At 38.8% G+C, this 23,630-nt stretch overlaps 1 protein-coding gene across 2 annotated transcripts; it reads right to left on the reverse strand.

The window, feature by feature from the left end:
* Positions 1-723: 723 nt before the first annotated feature.
* On the reverse strand, positions 724-23,613 carry LOC106871997 (zinc transporter 6). Of its 2 annotated transcripts, XM_089348783.1 has the most exons (13): positions 23,400-23,612; positions 21,653-21,705; positions 20,399-20,485; positions 19,858-19,942; positions 17,626-17,668; positions 17,437-17,502; positions 8,156-8,236; positions 6,811-6,846; positions 5,734-5,877; positions 4,284-4,403; positions 3,003-3,105; positions 2,164-2,280; positions 724-1,306 (listed from the first exon to the last, which is right to left on the reverse strand). In XM_089348783.1, the coding sequence occupies exons 1-13, from the start codon at positions 23,479-23,481 to the stop codon at positions 1,028-1,030; spliced, it is 1,296 nt and encodes a 431-aa protein (XP_089204909.1). In that variant the 5' UTR covers positions 23,482-23,612; the 3' UTR covers positions 724-1,027. The 2 variants fall into 2 exon arrangements, with proteins under 2 accessions (XP_089204909.1, XP_089204910.1); XM_089348784.1 differs by lacking the exon at positions 17,437-17,502 and having other exon boundaries at positions 23,400-23,613.
* Positions 23,614-23,630: the final 17 nt, after the last annotated feature.

Below are 23,630 nucleotides of genomic sequence, written 5' to 3' on the forward strand. Positions count from 1 at the left end.
TTGCCCAAAAATGTCCTCAAACTACCTCCCTATGCAACATGATGTGACAAAAACAATATACAATACTATTTGGAAAGAAAACTCTCCTAGAATAAATATAGAAGATACCTCTGTTATTGAATACATGCAAGAACATAAACACAAGGAATACTGGTGGAACATTCCAATCAAAACACATGTCAAGTCTAAACATAATATTCTGGATATTGTTTGGGACAGACAAGAAAAAATATCTGCAGTCATAGAAGTCAGTTGTCCTGCTTATGTGAATATCTCTTTCAAAATCAAAGAGAAAGAGGATAACTATGGAAATGTGCTAAGAGAAAAATTGGGTAAAATAGGAAGCAGATTGTGCACTTGTGATGTGGAAGAAAATGACTGGTAAAGAATTGTCAAGCGATCCAAGTGGGAAGAAGCAGTAGAAGAGGAAAACTGAGGGAGACAGGACTTCGGCTGTCTTCTTAACTCTATTTACCTAAACATACATGATTAAATAGAAAAAAAAAAGAAGATATTTTTGGTAATTACCACTCAGATCAACAAGGCATTATTACAGCAGTAGTAGTTCTAATAGTTGTACTGATGTCCCTACATCTGCTGAGTTACATATAGTTTGTATGCTTCAGAGTTTCCAAGTTTTGATTAAAAACAAAACAGAAACAAAAAAAACAAAAAACAAATGATGTAAAAAAAAAATAGAGACACCGAACAAGTTTGTGAAAGTAAGTTTTACAAGACAGAAAGTTTATTAAGATAGTAAAAAATATACAGGAAGATATATGAATAATGTAAGTTAATGTTATAAAATTGTGAGTGAACTTATGATGTTTTGCTTCTTTAATCCTTTTGTTACCATATTTCTGTTGATATACACTGCTTTTGTTTAAATTAATTTTGAAAATAATGATGAATTCAGTACAACAACTTTGTGTTTAGAACAGCATGAAATTTTGATGGAAGATCACTTTAAAACTATGAAGTTTAGATAAAAGAAAACATGGGAGAAATTTAAATAATTTTAGTTCAGTTAACGGATATTAGCATTGCTGAAATAGAAATTCTCTTGGGAACTGTGTCTGGGGAAATTACTAACAGAAGTTGCAGAGTGGCTTTGAGTCATAGGAGGAGGATATGAAGAGAATGGTGTAGTAGAAGGTAAGTGATAGGTCATTGCTGATCGAGTCCAGTCATCTTTGAATATTTGAATAGTCAGTTCCGAGACTAAGTTAGACAAACGATTGTATACATGGGCCAAAACCATTTGCTCATCTGCATCACGACGGACTCGCACTTGTAAAGTCCCAGCCTAAAATTTGGAGAAAGAAACAGAAAAATACGTTACACAGTTAAAAATGGTAGTTTTCCATAAGAAAATATTGGTTTCAAATTTTGGCACAAGGCCAGCAAGTTTGGGGGAGGGGGATAGTCGATTACACCAACCCCAGTGCTTAACTGGTACTTATTTTAGACCCAGAAAGGATGAAAGGCAAAATCAACCTTGGTGGCATTTGAACTCAGAATGTCAAGATGGGACAAAATTCCATTAAACATTTTGCCCAGTATGCTAACGATTCTGCCAGCTCACTGCCTTCTTTTTATAAGAAAATATTGAAACTTAAATAGACAAATCTACTTCCAATTCATCTTCCACTCCTACCATTGACCACCGATACCCCTATTTAATATAGAACATCTTCATCCCCATATCCCAGTGACCACCTGCACTTCTATTTACAATCAGCTACCTCCACCTCTATTCCTATCCATCACTCTCTCTCTCCTCATACTCTTCTAACACCTTCTGTCACCACTCACTCTTCCGTTCACCTTCTTGGACACATGACTAATCTTCAATAAGGACATTTTCTTAGTATTGCAAGGTTATGACATCGTTATTGATGAAATAGTGTTTTTGGCCCTTGCACCAGTGACATCTATCCAACCAATCTATCTGTTTACATTTAAGTCAACTGAGCCAGCAAAAGTGAACTAGTTAAATATTTGCTCATGGGTTTATCATAGCTGATGGAAGATAAATAACTGATAGGCTCTTTGGTTGTTAGGTGAACAAATTAATTCAGTTGGCAGAGACTTCACCGAGTGCAGAAGTGGATGAGAAAACACAAACATGAAAATAGGGGGAAAAAAAAAGTGTTGACTTACCAAAACTCCAAAAGAAACAGTCCAAAAGTGTTCATGACGAAACTCAAGAACTCCATCTAAAGTAGAAGCTTCTCGGAGAAGCTTGTCAAGTTGACCAATTATGTGTGAGGGGCTAGTCTGAAGTAGAGAACAAAGAAATTATGTGTGCGTATGTGTGTATGTATATATATATATATAAAACCAAATTCGATGACTGGCACCCGTGCCAGTGGAGCGCTAACAGCATCATCCAAGCGAGATCACTGCCAGGGCAGCAGTCTCGCTTCCATGACGGTGGCACGTAAAAAGCACCATTTGAGCACGATTGTTTGCAGCTTTGCCTTACTGGCACTCGTGCCGGTGGCACCATGAACTTTTTTCGAACAACGAAAGAAACAAACAAACACACACACATATATATGTAAAGAGAAGAAAACGAGAAACTTTATAGAGCAGGATGGAACGAAGCTAATTTAACTTTACTATTAGTTATTAGTCCCTTATCAGGATGAAAATAAGTCAATCCCTGCAAGACTGGAGCTAAACAGATGGGAAGCACTATAAAGTGAATACAAGATACACATTCTCTCTCTCTCTCACACACACACATATTAACATACACACACACTAACATGCAAACAAAACAATGCATATACCTGAGACACATTGAATTGTGTAGCAAGAGGTATTAAAATTGATTTGGATAAATTCTAATTCAAAATGTAGTGAGGTAAGATTAAATACTGCAGATTATAAGATTATAGTGGAAAAAGGTTATAGGTTGATCTACTAAAGGAGTTTCTCTGAGAGAAACTCCTTTGGTAGATGAGTGAAAAAGAGACTGTTTGATACAAACTTACCTGTAAAAGTATCTTGCCAGTATACATGCTCATAGGAAACATCGTACCCCATGTCATTAAAGCAATTGCTACAGCTGCCCATGTATCAGCAGAATAGTACATTCTGAAAATAGAAATATATATATATATAGTTGCTTAGCTGATAATAAAGGCATCAATAATCTTTTAATTAATTTACTTTACGTAAAAAACACCATTTGAGCATGGCCGTTGCCAGTGCTGGTGGTACATAAAAGCACCCACTACACTCTCGGAGTGGTTGGCGTTAGGAAGGGCATCCAGCTGTAGAAACTCTGCCAGATCAGATTGGAGCCTGGTGCAGCCATCTGGTTCGCCAGTCCTCAGTCAAATCGTCCAACCCATGCTAGCATGGAAAGTGGACGTTAAACGATGATGATGATGATCTGTTCTGATTTATGCTGTGTTGTGCACGTATAGATATTGTTTTGTGCACGTATAGATATTGTTTTGTGCCAATAGTATGAAAAAAAAAAGCACCCAATACATACTGTAATGTGACTGGTGTTAAGAAGAGCATCCAGCCATAGAAACCATGCCAAAGCTGACACTGGAACTTGGCATAGTACTGCAGATCACTGGATCCAATCAAACTGTCCAACCCATGCCAGCATGCAAAACGGACATTAATTGTTGATATTGAAGAAGATGAAATGTTAAAATCACAAGTGTGCAGATTGGAGTAACCAGTAGTGTGTTAACTAATCTGACAACTGCTTCGTGGGTAGCTAACTTGTGCTATTCACTGGAAAAGAAAGATGGCTATGTCTTCTCTGAGGGACAGCCAACAGACTGTGAAACAGTCTATCAAGAGACTCCATCCTGTTATTCTACACATATTTCAAGTAGGAGTTTATGTTCTTATTCTTACTCAGTGAGGGTTAATAATATCTAAGTTTACTTCAGTTTTTCTGATTTACACTGTGTTGTATATATATACATAGATATTGTTTAAATATCTATGTGTGTGTGTGTGTTGAACTTCTGTATAGTATGTATCAACTTGAATCAATAGTAGCACACACTTGTTTCCTGCAAAGTGGAACTGAACTTGGAACTATGTGGTTACAAATCAAACTTCTTAACCATACAGCCATATTTCAATTTAATCCTTGGATAATCAATGGTAGCACCAGTAATTTGAAACAGCTTCTGATGAGAATCAAAACCAGTGTTTCCCACTATTTATTAGCTTATTTGTTTTGACATGATGTAACTTCTTGACTTCAATTTTTTTAAATGAGCAAATAAGTGAATACTTACTTTGCATCAATGAGTACATGGGTGCTGAAAAGCGCAATTGCACCAGCAAATGCAATTAGAGCAAATGGGTTGAGTCGAGGAAGGAGGAGTTTACTCAGACCTGGTATCACATGGCATAAACTGTCAAAAGAATGTAATTAAACAATTTTAAAAATTCTACAAAATATTCTGAAACAGAACACAAAGTTATTGACAATTATTAAATCCTTGTTATTATTTTGATTTTTATATAATTTTATATAATTTTAAGTGTTGTTGTTTAACCCTTTAGTGTTTGCATTATTCTACCAAAATTAATGCTTTTTCATCCACATTGTTTTGAACTAATCATGCATTATCTTGTAGCTATGAGATTTTGATGAGGTAGCTGTTAATTTTTAAAACGACATTGTAGGGTTGGTGTGAGAGACCAGATCTGACCAGTTTGAACATAAAACAGGCAGAATACTTTTGGCCGGATATGGCCGGTTTAGATGCTAAAGGGTTAAACCTATCAGTCCTGACTGAGCAAACTGATGATCAAAGACATTCAGCCATGACCACCTTGCCTCTTCTTGGGAGGAGGTGGGGTATTGCATCTAAAACTGAATTATCAAATGTGTTCTTCTTTCTTAAGATTATGGTGTAATTTGATTGCAATTTTTAGCAGGATGAGTAACTACAGAGAAGCTCCTCATCTTATCATGATTAAAGTTATTGGTCACTTAGTATATTTATTTTGTATAAACTTTAGTATATTTGTAATAAATGTAAAATATATATATTTGGAATATACTGTATGTGGCACATCGTATAATTTATACATTTCTAACAATTACTCTAGTGCCTAGGGCAGTGAGCTGGCAGAATCATTAGCATGCCTGACAAAATGCTTAGTGGCATTTTGTCCGTCTTTATGTACTGAGTTGAAATTCTTACACATATATGGACATATGAAGGAATACATTTGACCAATATCATCATGATCCTTTAAAAATATATAGCTATGTTGTTTAAATATATTTGACCATGAATTTGGATAAATCTCTATTTTCTGACATTTCTCTATCTCATATCATAGTAGTAAGTTTAATATAATTTAATTTACTATATTTAGTAAATTCAGTAATATTCATATACTAGACATAATTGTAATATCCCTGTTACTAACATTTTATTTTGAAATTTTGACACAAGGTCAGCAATTTCGGGGGAGGGGTAGGTCGATTACAACTGGTTTTTATTTTATCGATCTCGAAAGGTGGCTTTTAAATATGTTCGTTGAGATCACGTAAAGTTGGATAAACAGGTTGAAGTTGAGGTATGCCTGTATATCGTTTCAAGCAGAGCCCTTTATCGAAGAATTTAGTCGATTCACCAATAAGCATTGATAATGATATTCAAAAATATTTAGTTGTCTCCCTTGAAGTTAGGGAACTCTTGATGAAATTGTGACAAACAAATAATTTACCTTTCACTCATATCTGTCATATGTTCTTGAAGCCAACTGGAACTAGAAGCGGCAACAACATGATTCATTGCACGGTTGTTAATGCTATATGTGACAACCATGTGTACAACAAATGCTAAAATTGTACCTAAAAGGAGACGACCGCTGCAAAAAAAAAAAAAAAAAAAAAAAACTAATCAGAAAAGATTATATATACTTCGTTTTGGGATTTGGTTTGCAAGATTCTTTATGTGAATTCGTGTGTTGAAGCGTATTTTGTTGTTTCTGGGGAGCGACATTCTCTTTTAGTGCCTTATTATTTAATACACTCACCGGTAAAGTTTCCACTCATGAGTAAATAACTGGAAACTTTACCAGTAAGTGTGTTAAATAATAAGGCACTAAAAGAGAATGACTCCCCCCCAGAAACAACAAATTGCACACACACACACACACATATATATCAGCACCATCATCATTTAATGTCCATTTTTCCATGCTTGCATGAAACAGACAGAATTTGTTGAGGCAGATTTTCTGTCTTCCTGTCACCTGTTTGTTTCCAAACAAGATAATATGATGAAGGATGCATTAATTATCAAACAGTATAGTGGCTAAGAACTAGAAGTAATGTTTTACAGTATTCAGTTTGATTAGTTATATTTCTGTATCAAAACTCTTTTACAAAATTAGCTTCGTGAATTTTTAAGATTATGGTTTTATGGACTCTTAACCTCATCTTTAGAGTGTATTTTAACAATATCTACATTAAATTTTTCATCCACTTAATATCTGACAACCATCAGCTGTCTTATTCTTGGATATGTACATAAACCAAGATTGGATTCAAACAAGGAACCTTTATTTCTAAAGTGAGGTTAGTAATGTCTTTAAACAGGAAGTCACTGGATTAAAAGAAAACGTTTTGAATGTTTCGATCCCTGATCCTGTAATCTCAGAGACACAGCAACCTAATGTAATAGACATTGTGCCATATAATGCAACTAGAAAACATTCTTGTTAGACACACATGCAATGACAAATTCTATAGTTAAAATATGAAGTTTGAAAAATAAAATATATAACTAAGAAACTTACGTATGTATCTCAGGCTGCATAATAAATCTTTCAATGCTAAGAAAGAAACAAAATTTACCAATTTACCAACTTTACTATCAACATTAAGCAAGTGTTAAATAATACCAATATTAATCACAATATAAAAACCACACAACACATATTCTACACAATCTCTGCCTCACACTGAAATACATAACAATCACACAGCATATGTAAAATGCAAACATCAACCAAGGAAATAATACATCCCACATTGCACATACTCTACATGATAGACAAAGCACTAAAATAACATCGAAAACAACAAACCAAACCTCACAGCAATGTAAAACTTAGGTAGCATATAAATATAATTCTATGATCTTGAAAGATAATACTGCACATACCTAAGGAATATGAAGGTGTAGTAGAAACTTGCATAAACATGTTGGAATGATGATGATGATGAATATTTGTAATGTTTAGGCTCAAGACCAGTAATCTCTGAGGGGAGGTATTTTATCAAACCTCAGCCGGATTTGAAGAATGTAAAAAGCTGGGTCAAATACCACAAGACATTTTATCTGATGCCCTAACAATCCTGCCAATTCATCATCCTGGATTGACACTTTTTTGTCAATTCACAAAAAAAGGATGACATGCAAAACTGACCTTGGTAGGATTTGAACTCAGACCACAGAGAGTCAAACAGATACAGTGAGTCATTCAATCTGATGCCTTAAAGACTTTGCCAAGTTGCTGAAGATTGTATATGTTGCAACAGGTTACTTGGAAGAAGGAATGGTTAAAATTGTTAAGGAAAGGAAGTGGCTGAAGTTGTCAGACTCAGTAGTAATTGTGGAATAGATTCATTCATAAAATATTTGCAAGAGATTGACTTATGCAGGAGAAAAATCAGAATGGTTGAGTGGATGTTAGCAGCCTCACAGTTGAAGAATTGTGTATTGAAATACACTTACTGATTCTATTATAAACCAAGGACAAAGCATTTAAAACTTTCTACTGCACCTATCTGAAAGCAGAGTAGGCAAGTGCTTGCTGGTTGCTGTGGTATACTAGTGGCTATAGGCTGTGCAATATAAAACCTTTCCAATTAGCTAGCAAAAGCGCATGTAATAGAAGAGAAAACAAAAATGACACAGGGTTAAAGTATCAAAATGACTGGAAATTGACAAAAGGATTAGTGACTTCTAATGTTGAAATCAGTTTATTTCAGACAAAACTGGATGAATGGTCAAGAGAAAACTGTAACTGATATTTTGCATCAGAATAGTAAATAGAGTTTAAGTACAAAAAAAATTATCAACGTCACAATAACATATAACGAACTGTTGTCTTGTTTAAATAATTTAGTGTGATATACCTTTCTTTGATGATGAATAATGCACCAAGTTGTGCCAGCATGGTGCTAGCAAATACAGCTAGGACAACAAACCGATCATACCTAGAAGGAATGATATAAGAAAAGGGTAAATGATAATTATATAACCAAAGTAGATGCTTTTCTTAAATATTATTTTAGAAGTTTCTGCGGGACAACCTGTTGAAAGCCACCGACCAGATTTGTGGGTGGTGTAAGGTCCCCTCCCAACCCAGAGTAACGTGGTGGTGGAACAAGGAGGTAGACAGGGCTATTAGACAAAAGAAACAAGCTTGGAAGGACTGGAAGAACGGTGGTAGCAGGGAATTGTACCAATGTGCCAGAAGGGAGGCTAGGCGACAGGTTTATTTAGCCAGAGGGGAAGCAGATAAGGAAAGATTTGCCAATGTTCTGCGCCGTGAGGACCAAAGACTCGAGGTATTTCGGGTTGCAAGACAGTGTAGGAGAGAGAATAGTGATGTTGTAGGAGAGAAATGTGTTCGCATGGATGATGGTACGCTTGCATTAAATGAGGATGCAAAGAAAGAGGTCTGGAGATGCCACTACGATAGATTGCTTAATAAAGAGAATGAATGGGAGAAAGAGAGCCTGCCTTATGTCGACCCAATAGAGGGACCAGCTATCCGAGTTGTTATCGCTCCTTAAAATTATGGCTTTTAAGTGTTGATTTCTCAGCCCAAGAATTACAGCGTGATGTGCTGCTTGACTGGTCCCCCCTCTCTCTCTCTCTCTCTCTCTCTCTCTTTATATATATATATGATGATGATGATGATGATCTTTTCTCCCGCCATGCCTCTGTCTACCCCTCCATCCTCTCTCTCTCCCCTTCGTAGTTTTTCCTTTAAGGTCTTCAGGTTCTGGCTATATATAAATGAGAAACCCATTCTAAATTATCTCGCTGACGTACTACGACGAAATACCCAAGATGCAGATAAGATAGAGATTTTTATTTATTTACGGCCTCAAACATCTCAATACCTTGCGCTTTAGTTTTTTGTCCCTTATTATTTATCTTGTTTCTCTCCATGAAATTCAATTGAATTCAGTTGTTGTCTTAAATTCATGCTTATTCATTTTCTAAGCTTCCTAAATTCATGCTACGTTATATTCTAATCACCCAGAATTCATTGCTCTTTTTAAAAAATTACGATTTATGCATTGTTGTCTCTCAAATATTTAAAATCTACAATTAAGAGCCCTCTCTACTCGCTGGCGGTACCTACCCACCACCACTACCCATTTTCCTTTATTCAAAAATTCTTATCGCTCCTTAAAATTATGGCTTTTAAGTGTTGATTTCTCAGCCCAAGAATTACAGCGTGATGTGCTGCTTGACTGGTCCCCCCTCTCTCTCTCTCTCTCTCTTTATATATATATATGATGATGATGATGATGATCTTTTCTCCCGCCATGCCTCTGTCTACCCCTCCATCCTCTCTCTCTCCCCTTCGTAGTTTTTCCTTTAAGGTCTTCAGGTTCTGGCTATATATAAATGAGAAACCCATTCTAAATTATCTCGCTGACGTACTACGACGAAATACCCAAGATGCAGATAAGATAGAGATTTTTATTTATTTACGGCCTCAAACATCTCAATACCTTGCGCTTTAGTTTTTTGTCCCTTATTATTTATCTTGTTTCTCTCCATGAAATTCAATTGAATTCAGTTGTTGTCTTAAATTCATGCTTATTCATTTTCTAAGCTTCCTAAATTCATGCTACGTTATATTCTAATCACCCAGAATTCATTGCTCTTTTAAAAAATTACGATTTATGCATTGTTGTCTCTCAAATATTTAAAATCTACAATTAAGAGCCCTCTCTACTCGCTGGCGGTAACCCGCCCTCCCACCCCCTCCACCGGAAGTTCATTCGTCTGTCATCCCTCTGTCATCCCACCCCCTCCACCGGAAGTTCATTCCTCTGTCATCCCACCCCTCCACCGGAAGTTCATTCCTCTGTCATCCCACCCCCTCCCACCGGAAGTTCATTCCTCTGCCATCCCACCCCCTCCACCGGAAGTTCATTCCTCTGTCATCCCACCCCCTCCACCGGAAGTTCATTCCTCTGTCATCCCACCCCCTCCACCGGAAGTTCATTCCTCTGCCATCCCACCCCCTCCACCGGAAGTTCATTCCTCTGTCATCCCACCCCCTCCACCGGAAGTTCATTCCTCTGTCATCCCACCCCTCCACCGGAAGTTCATTCCTCTGTCATCCCACCCCCTCCACCGGAAGTTCATTCCTCTGTCATCCCACCCCCTCCACCGGAAGTTCATTCCTCTGTCATCCCACCCCTCCACCGGAAGTTCATTTCTCTGTCATCCCGCCCCCTCCACCGGAAGTTCATTCCTCTGTCATCCCACCCCCTCCACCGGAAGTTCATTCCTCTGTCATCCCACCCCTCCACCGGAAGTTCATCCCTTTGTCATCCTGTCAACCTCGGCTGTCTCCCGGAACCCATCTAGTGGCCTTGGCCATCCTCTCCCCTACCTTTGGGTAGCGCATTAAGGTTGAGAAATGTTTGCAGGTTGTAGGTAATGTTTTGCTTATGAATTCTTCCAATTGCAAGTTTTCTTTTCAGGTACACGACACTGCTTTTCCTCTTCCCAGGCTACAGGCCCACACCCCCAACACCCATACTGTTAGGATTGGCACTCTCAACGTCGGCACGCTGAAAGGTAGATCTGGTGAAATTGTTGAGATGCTTGAACGGAGATGCGTAGATATGTGCTGCATCCAGGAAGTAAGATGGAGAGGAGGTTCTGCAAGGTTCCTCACAGGCAAAGAACACAGGTACAAGATTTTCTGGGCAGGGAACACTGACGGGGTCGGGGGCGTAGGAATACTTCTAGCGGAGAAATGGGTGGATAAGGTAATCGAGGTCGTTAGAGTAAGTGACAGAGTACTTAAGATCAGACTAGTGCTTCATCATAGATTAGCTACTGTCATCTCAGCCTATGCACCTCAACCTGGGCTACCAGATGGTCTGAAAGACCAATTCTATGACACCCTCTTGCAAACTACCTCGTCGACGAGTGACAGGGACCTTCTCTTTGTGGCTGGAGACTTCAACGGTCATGTCGGACGTCGTGCTGGGGGCTTCCATGGCATACATGGAGGCTATGGCTTCGGTTCCCGCAACGAGGAGGGAACCAGACTGCTGGAGTTCTGTGATGCAACCAATCTTATGGTCTGCAATACCAACTTCAGGAAACCTGCCAGTCACCTAGTCACCTACCGCTCCGGCAGACACTCTAGCCAAATCGACTACATCCTCGCCAGAAATAGGGAAAGAGGGCGGCTTATAAATGCCAAAACCTACCCTGGCGAAGAATGTACCCCACAACATAGATTAGTAGTTAGCGACTTTGGGATCAAGGCAAAATGGGTGCCCAGAATTAGACAGGCTTGGAGAAGAAGGGTGTGGAAGCTTAAAGACCCTGCAAACGGACAGAGACTTAGAGACAAGTTACTTGAAGCATTTAACGAAATAGAAGGGGATATAGCATCATACAACGTGGAAGACAATTGGAGATTTCTGCGGGACAACCTGTTGAAAGCCACCGACCAGATTTGTGGGTGGTGTAAGGTCCCCTCCCAACCCAGAGTAACGTGGTGGTGGAACAAGGAGGTAGACAGGGCTATTAGACAAAAGAAACAAGCTTGGAAGGACTGGAAGAACGGTGGTAGCAGGGAATTGTACCAATGTGCCAGAAGGGAGGCTAGGCGACAGGTTTATTTAGCCAGAGGGGAAGCAGATAAGGAAAGATTTGCCAATGTTCTGCGCCGTGAGGACCAAAGACTCGAGGTATTTCGGGTTGCAAGACAGTGTAGGAGAGAGAATAGTGATGTTGTAGGAGAGAAATGTGTTCGCATGGATGATGGTACGCTTGCATTAAATGAGGATGCAAAGAAAGAGGTCTGGAGATGCCACTACGATAGATTGCTTAATAAAGAGAATGAATGGGAGAAAGAGAGCCTGCCTTATGTCGACCCAATAGAGGGACCAGCTATCCGAGTTGATAGTACCAGGGTAGATAAAGCAATTAAGAGTATGAAGACCGGGAAAGCCCCCGGCCCATCAGGAATCACTGCAGAGATGCTCAAAATATCTGGCAGTGTTGGCTATAGCCTAGTCACCCGTATTACGAACCAGGTGATACACGAAGGAGTCATACCCTATGACTGGTGTAGCAGCATCATAGTCAACTGCTACAAAGGTAAAGGGGACGCTTTAGATACAAATAATTACAGAGGCATCAAGCTGTTAGATCAGGTTATGAAAGTTACAGAGAGGGTCATAGCCCAACTAATTAGGGAGCGAATCAATTTAGATGAGATGCAGTTTGGGTTCGTGCCAGGTAAAAGCACTACTGATGCCTTATTTCTAGTGAGACAGTTGCAAGAGAAATACCTAGCCAAGGATAAACCTCTGTACCTGGCTTTCGTTGACATGGAGAAAGCCTTTGACAGGGTCCCCCGATCCCTTATCTGGTGGTCAATGAGGAAACTTGGGATAGAAGAATGGCTAGTGAGAGCTGTGCGAGCCATGTACAGAGATGCGGCCAGTAAGGTGAGGGTTGGAAATGAGTACAGCAATGAATTCCGGGTAGAGGTAGGGGTCCACCAAGGTTCCGTCCTCAGCCCCCTATTATTTACCATAGTCCTCCAGGCAATCACAGAGGAGTTCAAGACAGGTTGCCCCTGGGAGCTCCTCTATGCTGATGACCTTGCCCTAATTGCGGAGTCACTATCAGAACTAGAGGAGAAGTTTCAGGTGTGGAAGCAAGGTCTAGAATTGAAGGGCCTTAGAGTCAACCTAGCTAAAACCAAAATCCTAATAAGTAGGAAGGTAGATAAAACACAAACCCCTTCAGGTAGATGGCCCTGCTCAGTATGTAGAAAAGGAGTAGGTAGTAACTCTATAAGATGTACCCGGTGCAAGCTATGGACACATAAGAGGTGCAGCAACATCAAAGGCAGGTTAACTAGCAAGTTAGTTTTTGTTTGTGGCAGATATTCAGGTGCAATAAAGACTGCAAACAAACAGGAAACAACTTCTATCTCATTCCAGGGTGAAAAACTAGAGGTAGTCGATAGCTTCCGCTATCTGGGCGACCAAGTTAGTAGTGGGGGTGGGTGCGCTGAAAGTGTAGCTGCTAGAATAAGAATAGCCTGGGCAAAGTTTAGAGAGCTCTTACCCCTGCTGGCGACAAAGGGACTCTCACTCAGAGTAAAAGGCAGACTGTATGACGCATGCGTACGAACAACCATGCTACATGGCAGTGAAACATGGGCTGTAACTGCTGAGGACATACGTAAGCTCGCAAGGAATGAAGCCAGTATGCTCCGTTGGATGTGTAATGTCAATGTGAATACCCGTCAGAGTGTAAGTATCTTGAGAGAAAAGCTGAACATTAGAAGCATCAGTTGTGGCGTGCAAGAGAGACGATTGCGCTGGTATGGACATGTGGTGAGAATGGAGGAGGATAGCTGCGTGAAAAAGTGCCACACCCTAACAGTTGAGGGAACCCGTGGAAGAGGTAGGCCCAGGAAGACCTGGGCTGAGGTGGTGAGGCAAGACCTTCGTACATTGGGCCTCACCGAGGCGATGACTACGGACCGAGACCTTTGGAAATGGGCTGTGCGTGAGAAGACCCGGCAAGCCAAGTAAGATCGTTGCCAGTGCCCCTGGACTGGTTCTTGTGCGGGTGGCACATGAGATGCACCATTTTGAGCGTGGCCGTTGCCAGTACCGCCTGACTGGCTCCTGTAGGATTTTCGAGCGAGATCGTTGCCAGTGCCCCTGGACTGGCTTGTGCGGGTGGCACATAAAAGACACCATTTCGAGCGTGGCCGTTTTCGTGCGGGTGACACGTAAAAGCACCCACTACACTCTCTGAGTGGTTGGCGTTAGGAAGGGCATCCAGCTGTAGAAACTCTGCCAAATCAGACTGGAGCCTGGTGTTGCCATCCGGTTTCACCAGTCCTCAGTCAAATCGTCCAACCCATGCTAGCATGGAAAGCGGACGTTAAACGATGATGATGATGATGATGATGATGAAGAGATTTATCACCATTGACAATAATTTTCTACAAACAGAAAAGTCTTTCAGTCATTGAAATTAAAAGATATAGTGACCAGTAGCAGAAGAAGTCTATCAAAGTCACTTGAGACAGGATCAATATGACCTGGAATGATATTATGAAGTTTTAGCCAAATAGTAATTTAGCTGTCATCAGATCTACTTAATTTCTAGATTATTTGGGCTCTTTGTGTCTCGTCTGTCATAATTGGAATATGATCTCAAAATACAACACTATGGTACGATAACTATGATGTAAACAAGATATATTTCATACTTTATCGTATTTCAAGAAATTCACAACATTATTTACATTTCACTGTTTTTCATTTTTTAAATAATTTTTATAAAGGTTAAGCATAAAATATATTTGGCAAAGAGATTAAATGAAATTCCAAGAGCTCAAAGTTTGCAACACATCTAATCAAAACATTTATACTTCTATAACTATACTCTAGCAAAGGACCCAGTCATGTGGCTAATAGCGCTAATTTGAAAGCAACTGCTAGTGAAATAGATATTTATATTGTAAGGTATTTGAGAAATGATGCACTGATGAGCATTTAGGAAAGTAATGTTAACTTTTTGCGTTGGGCTGCGTGTTTGAATCACGTCGGAGGGTCACCACTTTTAGGAAAGTGGTTATACACCATTAGGTGTACACCTGCTTTCCTATATTCAATTCTAAATAACAACGAAACGCTGACTCCGAACTATCAACACAACAATATTTATTTATGGAGGAAATAGGCAGCCTTAAATTGGTTGCTGAGACGCCTTCTGTGAGAGAGCGCTGGGCTGGACGTCCGACCTCTCTGCCGGCCGGCGAGAAAAGAGAAAGAATCAGGGCGCCAAACTTGGATATTGATGACTACGCATGCGCACGAGACAAGGCGTTACTACAGGGCTCCCCTGCCAGTGCGGAACGCACGAAAATAGAAAATTGGAGGAACGCCTGAGGCAGGATGGCCACTGAAACCAACCACAAGATGTGGCACAAACACACACAAAGAAAAATTAAAGAAATGAATGTACACTTGTGAGATACATGCATGCAATGTTTCTGAAAGGAAAGAAAATATATGAGTGCACAAGTGTGTGTGTGAGAGAGAAAAAACACAGAACATAGTAAAAGTGTCTGTAGAGAAAAAATCCAGTTTGTATAAGAGTTACACAAGATGATAGCATGTCCATACGCAGGAAGTTGTGGTCAAAGGAGCAGAGCTGTAGTTGAGCGTCGATGCTGGGACTTGTGTTACCTGGTACGGAATATCCTATAAAAGTTTCACAAGGAGATTTAGAATGTTAATACGCAGGAAGTTGTGGTCAGTGAGCAGAGCTGTAGTTGAGCGTCGGATGCTAGTTGAGACCTGTTACCTGGTACTGAATATTCTAGTTGGTTAGTTCTGACTGCTGTCCGTGAGTGGATACTCCACTCATACAGTGAAGATAAAACCGAGTGTGTTGATATTGGTGTGTCCCTGGTGGTGGGGTTGCTGGCGCACGACATTGTGGTAGACAGTACATTGGTGGTGAAGACGTCGGCGCTGGAACTGGCTATAGCTGTGTTCTGTATGTGTGTGGTGATAATGATGTCATGTTGACGCTGTTGGCGACGTCGGGGCGATGCTTGTAGTTCGTCGTGGTTGTTAATGTCGTCGCTGTAAACTGGCTGTTCTGTATGTGTGGTGGTAATGATGTTGACGGTGGTAATGATGTTGACAGTGGTGTTTGAAAAGGTACGCTTTTCAGACGGTCGACAGACACAATCTCTGTACGACCATTAGCGTCGACCTTGAAGAAATTCAACCCAAGATTGTGGGTTAGGCGAGGCGTGTAAGGAAGCCTTAAATTGCCTATGAAAACGCTCAACCATTCCATTAGAAGCGGGATGGTAGCTGTTGGTGCGTATCAGGAGAGAGAAATTGGACAGGGCGTCTATTTGAGAGGTACCGTTGGTGGCATTGCTGGAAAATGCTGTCATGAATCCGGAGCTGCGAGTGAAAATGACCAAAAAAAATCTCGATGCAAATAAAGATAAGCCAGTAACTCTTCCATTCTCCGGCCGAGAGAAACGGAGAGGTGTGAAATATGCTGAACTGGGAACAAGTAAGCATCAAAAAATGTTATGTACTCACTGAAATGTAACTGTGCATTTTACTGCTATTTTCAGCAAGTAGAGGATGCTGTGTAAGAATGAATTGACGTCTCGTGAAACATGTAGGAAATTGCTCAAAAAGTTGTTAGGATGAAATAACCGTGAAGTTTTTTGTGTGAAAAACCACAAAGGTCTTAGCAGTAAAGAAGTTTTTGGTTATAGGCTAAGGAAGTCATTGATAAAAGGAAAAACTTTAACGTAGAAAAAATTTTCTTAGCTTTTCACTTGTGTTTGATGAGAATGTAGAGGCAATCCTGATGTTGAACGTTGCGAAACATACAAATTCAATGGCTGTTGAAATGAGGTCTGTAGATCTTTTAGCTCGAGGTACCAATTGGTCGCAGTTCAGATTTTCGGCTGCAGTCGTTCTTTTAGTCGGGTCACCAGTTATAGGAAATCTCTGGCCTGCGTTTGTTCTTGAGTCGGGTAGCTGTTCGAAATGCCGTATTTACTTATGTCAGTGACGGCAGTGTAGTATTATCGGTCGGTAGATCAGAATCCGTGGCTGCGGTTCTCGTCTTCGGGGTCACCACTTTTAGGAAAGTAATGTGAACTTTTTGCGTTGGGCTGCGTGTTTGAATCATGTCGGAGGGTCACCACTTTTAGGAAAGTGGTTATACACCATTAGGTGTACACCTGCTTTCCTATATTCAATTCTAAATAACAACGAAACGCTGACTCCGAACTATCAACACAACAATATTTATTTATGGAGGAAATAGGCAGCCTTAAATTGGTTGCTGAGACGCCTTATGTGAGAGAGCTCTGGGCTGGACGTCCGACCTCTCCGCCGGCCGGCGAGAAAAGAGAAAGAATCAGGGCGCCAAACTTGGATATTGATGACTACGCATGCGCATGAGACAAGGCGTTACTACAAGCATTTTCAGAATTTGAAAAGAAAAATTATTCACACAACATGATATACACAATGTTTATAAAGAAGTTAACAATGTTTACAATACTTACTTTGTAAAATGAGAACCAAAAATAAGGAGGAAAACAAAAAAAAACCCTTACCCAAAAGAATATATAGAAGATGATCGTTGATATTGAATCCATAGTGTAAGCAGACATGTTAACAAACTGGAAAAAAAATTGAAATCACATTTAGATAATCCCAAGCAGATCACTGGTGCATCATATAATGAGGAAGATGGTGGTGTAAAGAGTTTTGAATATGAAATGTAAAAACAAAAGAAATCTTACCTGAAAATGTCAAATATTGTAAGATAAGTGTAGGCTGTGAGAGCTGTAAGAATAAAATAGATAGGTGCAGGTTATGAGCGATGTAACAGTAACATAGGTTTAGTAACTAGAGGAGGATTTAATGCTTGTGACAGTATAATGTGTTGGCCTTATGATAAAGAAAACATGGCCTAGGTTTTGCATTTTTGTTGTTGCGTAGCTCTAGCCCTGATTGAGTTACTTTATCATTAAAAACATTCCAGCAGTAACTGTCCAATCTTTTTTATATATATATATTGAGATCAATTTTTATTATGGCATATTGCAGTTGACTAGCCTTTTATAGGCTCTGCACAATAATCTGTAGTGATTGCTCATCTGACTTATCAAGTGAGTTTAGAACATTGGTTGAGTCCTGTGCTTTGATTGGTCAAGTATTGCACAGGATATGGATCAAGGAGCCAATCACGTTGTGCGTAATACATTCTCAAACAACTAACCTGAACCTACATTGGAGTCTACCTCTATCTGTATATTGTTTTAACAAAACATCTATGACAGAGAGGTGAGCGATTTTCATGAAGGTAAGTCATGTTATTTTTCCTGCTATTATAATGAAGCACAAGTAATCAACAATGGCCAGAGCTGAATTATCCAAACAATGGATGATGTGTTTATTTTGTCCACTGTATTATTTACTGGAAGAATAAAGTCTTGCTGTTATTTTTAAAGTTTGTTTCTTGTATTATTTCCACAAGTGAATATGTTATATAATGGTATGCAAGATTCTGTAGTAAAACCAAGGAAGACTTAATACCAGCACAGCTGTATATCTAAGACTACATTGTCCAATGTGTTCTTCCTATTTTAAGATGGTTGGGTGTGATTTTAGAGAGATTTATTTAGCTGGTATTTCTTGTAGGTTAACCAATCACGAAGAGATGTCTTACTTTTTAGTGGAGTTTACTGTTACAAGCTTTTGGACCACTAGTTGTAACCATGCAGGTCCCTCTGCAGGAACCTGCTCTGCCTTCCCCACTCTCATAGTAATTCCCTCATCAAGCATGAAGCTCAGCTACCCTAGGGCTCATAGTCCTGTGAACTGCATGGCAACCTCAATAGTGAAGGTAACATGAAGAAAGCACTCAATTCATGCTGTAAACTGGCTGTTTTAGGAAGGGCATCCAGCTATAAAAACAATGCCAATGTAGAACTTGGAGCTCAATGCAGTCTTTGGACACATCAGTTCCTGTCAAATCGTCCAACCCATGCCAGCGTGGAACATGGATGTTAAACGATGATGATAATATCACAATCTCTTAAGGCTCATTCCCATTGTGCTTTGCTGTGCTTGGTGCCACTATTTGTCAGAGAGTATATATGGATAAGTTCTCCTAGCTGAGGATTACCATCAGATGATAAAAAGATTAAGTTCCATGGTAAACCTCAAGACGATATTCAATTTGTTGCTTCAATATGTACCATATTTTGAAAAAATGAGAAACCTTTCTATGACCACTGACATCTTAGCTGGGCTACTTACAGAGATTGAAAAAAAGGCTTAGTAACACCCAATGAATCATGGTCTCCTCCTCTTCCTTCATCCACAACAAACCCAAAACCCATTCTGTTTACCCAGAATGGAAGAAATGGTGTTCTGAAATACTGTAAATGTGCCTGTATGTAGCAGCAGGGGCTCTCAGGATTGGAGATTGCTGTGATGACAAATTGTGTCCTTTGCATATCCAAGAGCTCTTTCATTTTTAGTATTTTGTTTCACTGAGCTGGTGGAACCTTTGTGCAACCTACTACGGTATGAAGTGCAATGTTTTGTTCTTTTGTAGTTTATATGTTGTGGAGCATAGGGTAAGAGTTGGGAGTGCAGGCAGATTAGGTATAATCCCTGATGGATCAAATTTTTGTTTGTGCACTAATGTTATTGTCTCTTTGTGATGCCAAATATAGGGCTTGTGAAAGCGCAGAATATATTTGTGTGTTGTTATATGTTGTTTATTATGCCGTCTGCATATTCTATGAATGTTGTAGAGGTGTTGTCATCATCATCATCATCATTTAGCATCTGTTGTCCATACTGGCAAGGGTTGGACAGAAGCAGACAAACATTGGAGAATCCAAGCATTTGTCTGCTTTTGTCCAACCCATGTATGTATGTTATATAACAAAATAATTGATGTACAATCATAATTCTTTCAAAAGAAACCATTAATGCCTTAAAAAGTAAGAAAAACATACCCATGCTTCCTGTAGAATGACACCATAGTAACAAGATGATGGTTCCAATAACATTTATAGCACCAACTAAGAGAATTTTCTGAGCCTAAAACAGATTTGAGAAAATGTATTAAAATATTAAGTATATGTAAATGAATTTTCTTTGCGTTTAAAAACCATAATTTTACAATCAATTTCTTTTTGTGCAAAAATAAACTTAAATCATATGTAGGAACAGTAACAGAACAATGGTAAGCACTACACTAAAACCTTATTTTGATGCTGTGTTAATAACATTGCCTCAGTAAAATGCAATGATTAATTCCAATAATCAACAACTGGCATAATTATCTTCTCGTTATAGATTAGTTTTCCTCTTCTGAAGAGTCAGATCTAAATATTATTTAGAAATTTATAAACTGTCTTTTCCCCAACACAGAATATCATTAGTTTTCTTGGATTCTGGGTTTTATTAATTCTAATATTAATTCTGATCATTCATAACCAAAAAAAAAAAAAAAAAAAAAGACCAAAAGAGATATAGAATGACCTTAAAACTTACTTTTTTATTTTTCAATATGTCAGATAATTCTTTCAGAAGAACTTCTGGTATAGAATGTGGAGTAGTCAAAAAAGGATAGATAGTCCCCTAAAATATAAAAGAAAGTTTTATTAAGGTGAATAAACAAGAACTTCAACAAACAATTTTTTAAAAATAAATCATTTGAACCTTACTCCCCCTACAAAAAAAAAAAACGATTTTGTTGACAAAAATCTTTTGTTAAAGGTCTAAAATTTTAGAGGTTAGTTGAGACAAGTTTTATGTCTCACTTGCAATTTCTTCTTTATATTCCAGAAGAATAAAAAGAGATACAAGAACATAAAGCTGTGTTTATCACATAAAGTCCAACTTGAGTTAAAGAGATCAATAGTTATTGCTCTAAAGTGGCAAAAGTAATTCAAAAATGACTGTGCAAATAAATAATATTGGCACAAAACTACATTTATAGAAGATTTGTATAATTACTGAAGTGCTTTATACATATTTATTGATGCTAGAGGAATGAAATGTAAGATCAACCGCATTTAGTTTAGTAACCTACCACCATTTTGGCAACTCCAAAGCCCTGCAATGCTTCTAATAAAAACATTTTACATCATTTATCTCTGCATTATAACCTTCAACATACTAGAAAGTTGCCACCTCAGGATATATACACTAAACAATAGATACAGACACAGACCTTCTAGCTCAAATGTACACTACCTCACAACTACCTTACTGTCTTAACTGTTGCAGAAACTACTCTTTCTTCAGAGATAACATCACTCAAATTATCATTGCAAAACCCATTGCCACAAAAATGTTAATTACAAGACATAACAATTGTGAGTCTAATCTTTTAAAACTACCAATCAAATTGTCATGATTTCAAACCTCATTGCAAGGCTCTAGCACACAAAATTCTGTTTCAATTTGCCTGGCCATCAAACATTAGCACACCGTGCAAAATGCTTAGCTGTATTTTGTCTGTCTTTATGTTCTGAGTTCAAATTCCACCGACGTCGACTTTGCCTTTCATCCTTTCAGAGTCGATAAATTAAGTACCAGTTGCATACTGGGGTCAATCTAATCAACTGACCTCTTCTCCCCCAAAATGTCGGTCCTGGTGCCTAGAGTAGGAAAAAAAAAAAGAATTTGCCTGGCCATCAACAGACTCTATTCCTATTTAATACTTAAGTATTCAAAGCTCCAATAAAATCCATTTCACTCATCACACACCGAGAAAAAAAAATCTGTATTTCTTGTACTTACAAGTGGTTGATACTTTGGTACTATACAACTGGCAGATTCTTTATTTCCTAGAACTAAAAACAAATCAAAGGGAACATATGTAAGGACATTTTTAAAAGTGATAATACAACTGAATTAAACACATATAATCAGTAAAGTTTGGATATCAGGATGGTAGTTTCATGAATAGTAAGTAGTAAACAGAAGAAAGAATATTTGTAAGGCAAAAACTAAACCAAAAATAATTACAGAAGAGAGTAATGCATGGTGTTCAGAGATGCAGCTAAAATATGAAGTTTAACGAGTCCGTTTAACAATCAGTTGGTGCTTTGAGTCAGATTAGTTCTTATGTAGCTAGGAATAGATAACAGCAAATGGATGTGGCAGTCAATATATTTTTGATGTTTAATACGACCAAATTGTGAGAAGGTCCACAACTAACATAGAAAGTATGTAGAAACTGAAATAGTTTTGAGTTAATGTTGGACACACACGTGTGCTGGTATGGATGTGTTGAAGTCCATTTCCCAACTAAGTGGTTTCACAATCCCACTGCACAACAACTTGGGAAAGCATCTTCTACAGTCCCAGACCGGCCCTGTGAGTGAACTTGGTAGATGGAAACTGAAAGAAGACCGTCGTTTGTGTATGTGTGTGTTACTGCCTCCTTATCTTGTCATTACGTGATAGTTGGAAGCGAGTATCTCCGTCATGCAAGATACGTCCTTTGTTTCCAATCTCCCGAGACATGTCTGGTCACACAGAAATATTACTTTGTTCGGAAATCAGGTTATGGCTGGCGATAGGAAGGGCATTCGGCTGTAGAAAATTTGCCTCAACAAATTCCGTCCGACCTATACTAACATTGAATAAATGGACATTGGAAATGGTGATGATGAACATCAGTCTAGCAACATAGGAAGGAATTTCAACCATGTTTCGTGGTCTGCTACCACAACAGCTCCTTTATAGGATCCAGTTAGCTCAAGACATCATCAGGAGGAACCACGTCCGGTTTCGGCCCTTATTCCTCTACTGTTTTGACGTGGCGGGGCCACCCCCTTTCGGAGGTGTTTTCGGCTCTGGTGCTGGGTGCATGTCTTCTTTCACTGTTTGTGACTGTTCTAATTCAACTGTGGAATGTCCCTCGCTATGGTTATTTCCCAGGAGTTTTCCAAAACTTCATACATATTGACCAGCATTCGGCATAAGCAGTATCAACTGTATCTCTCGACATGGCATAAACAATATTTGGACATCACTCGAAATTTACTTTTTGTAGTGTTTGTGCGCAAAGTTGGATCATTGGGATCAACAAAATGAAGAGTATAGTTAACTGAGTTATGATTTAGAAGTTGTTGATAGCCATATAACATTTAGTTTAAAATGGCGAATACCTGGCAACACTAGATCGAAGATGATAGACAATTATGTCGCAACACTTCTATTAGGGACAGATACGACACATTTCAAGTTGTGTGGCGTTCTATCATTCCAAGAATTCAGAAGACCGGTCGATAACCCTAAACCTATCCTATGGAATATTTTTCCAATAATTTCTTTTGGATTTTACGCAGCTAAAATTTAAAAAAAAACGAGTCCATGTATTATAAATTTGTTATTGCTACAGAATATATGCCTTGCCAGTTTAACTATTAAATGAACCCTACTTAAACATGTTAATTATTTGGATAAATAAAATTCCCGTTTGAGATAAACATTTCAACTTTCTATTCATGCACTTTTTGAACTTATCCATTCAACTCACCGTTGTAACCGGAATTAGAAATATCTACGGTAACACTGCTGCTGATCAAATCAGGCATTATGTTATGGTTATGAGCACTCATTTTCCCGACAGTTAATTAAACTTTAAAAAGCTCACAGCAAGACATAATTCCAATAAGCACATTTCGTTAGTAAAAGTACATATGTGGCACTTGGCTTCGTACACAGAAGAGTACCAATGTTTTTGTTAGTATGAATAACGTCCCTTGTC

The sequence above is a fragment of the Octopus bimaculoides genome, chromosome 3 (assembly GCF_046866305.1).
Source record: "Octopus bimaculoides isolate indiv1 chromosome 3, ASM4686630v1, whole genome shotgun sequence".
Taxonomy (NCBI): Eukaryota; Metazoa; Mollusca; class Cephalopoda; order Octopoda; family Octopodidae; genus Octopus; species Octopus bimaculoides.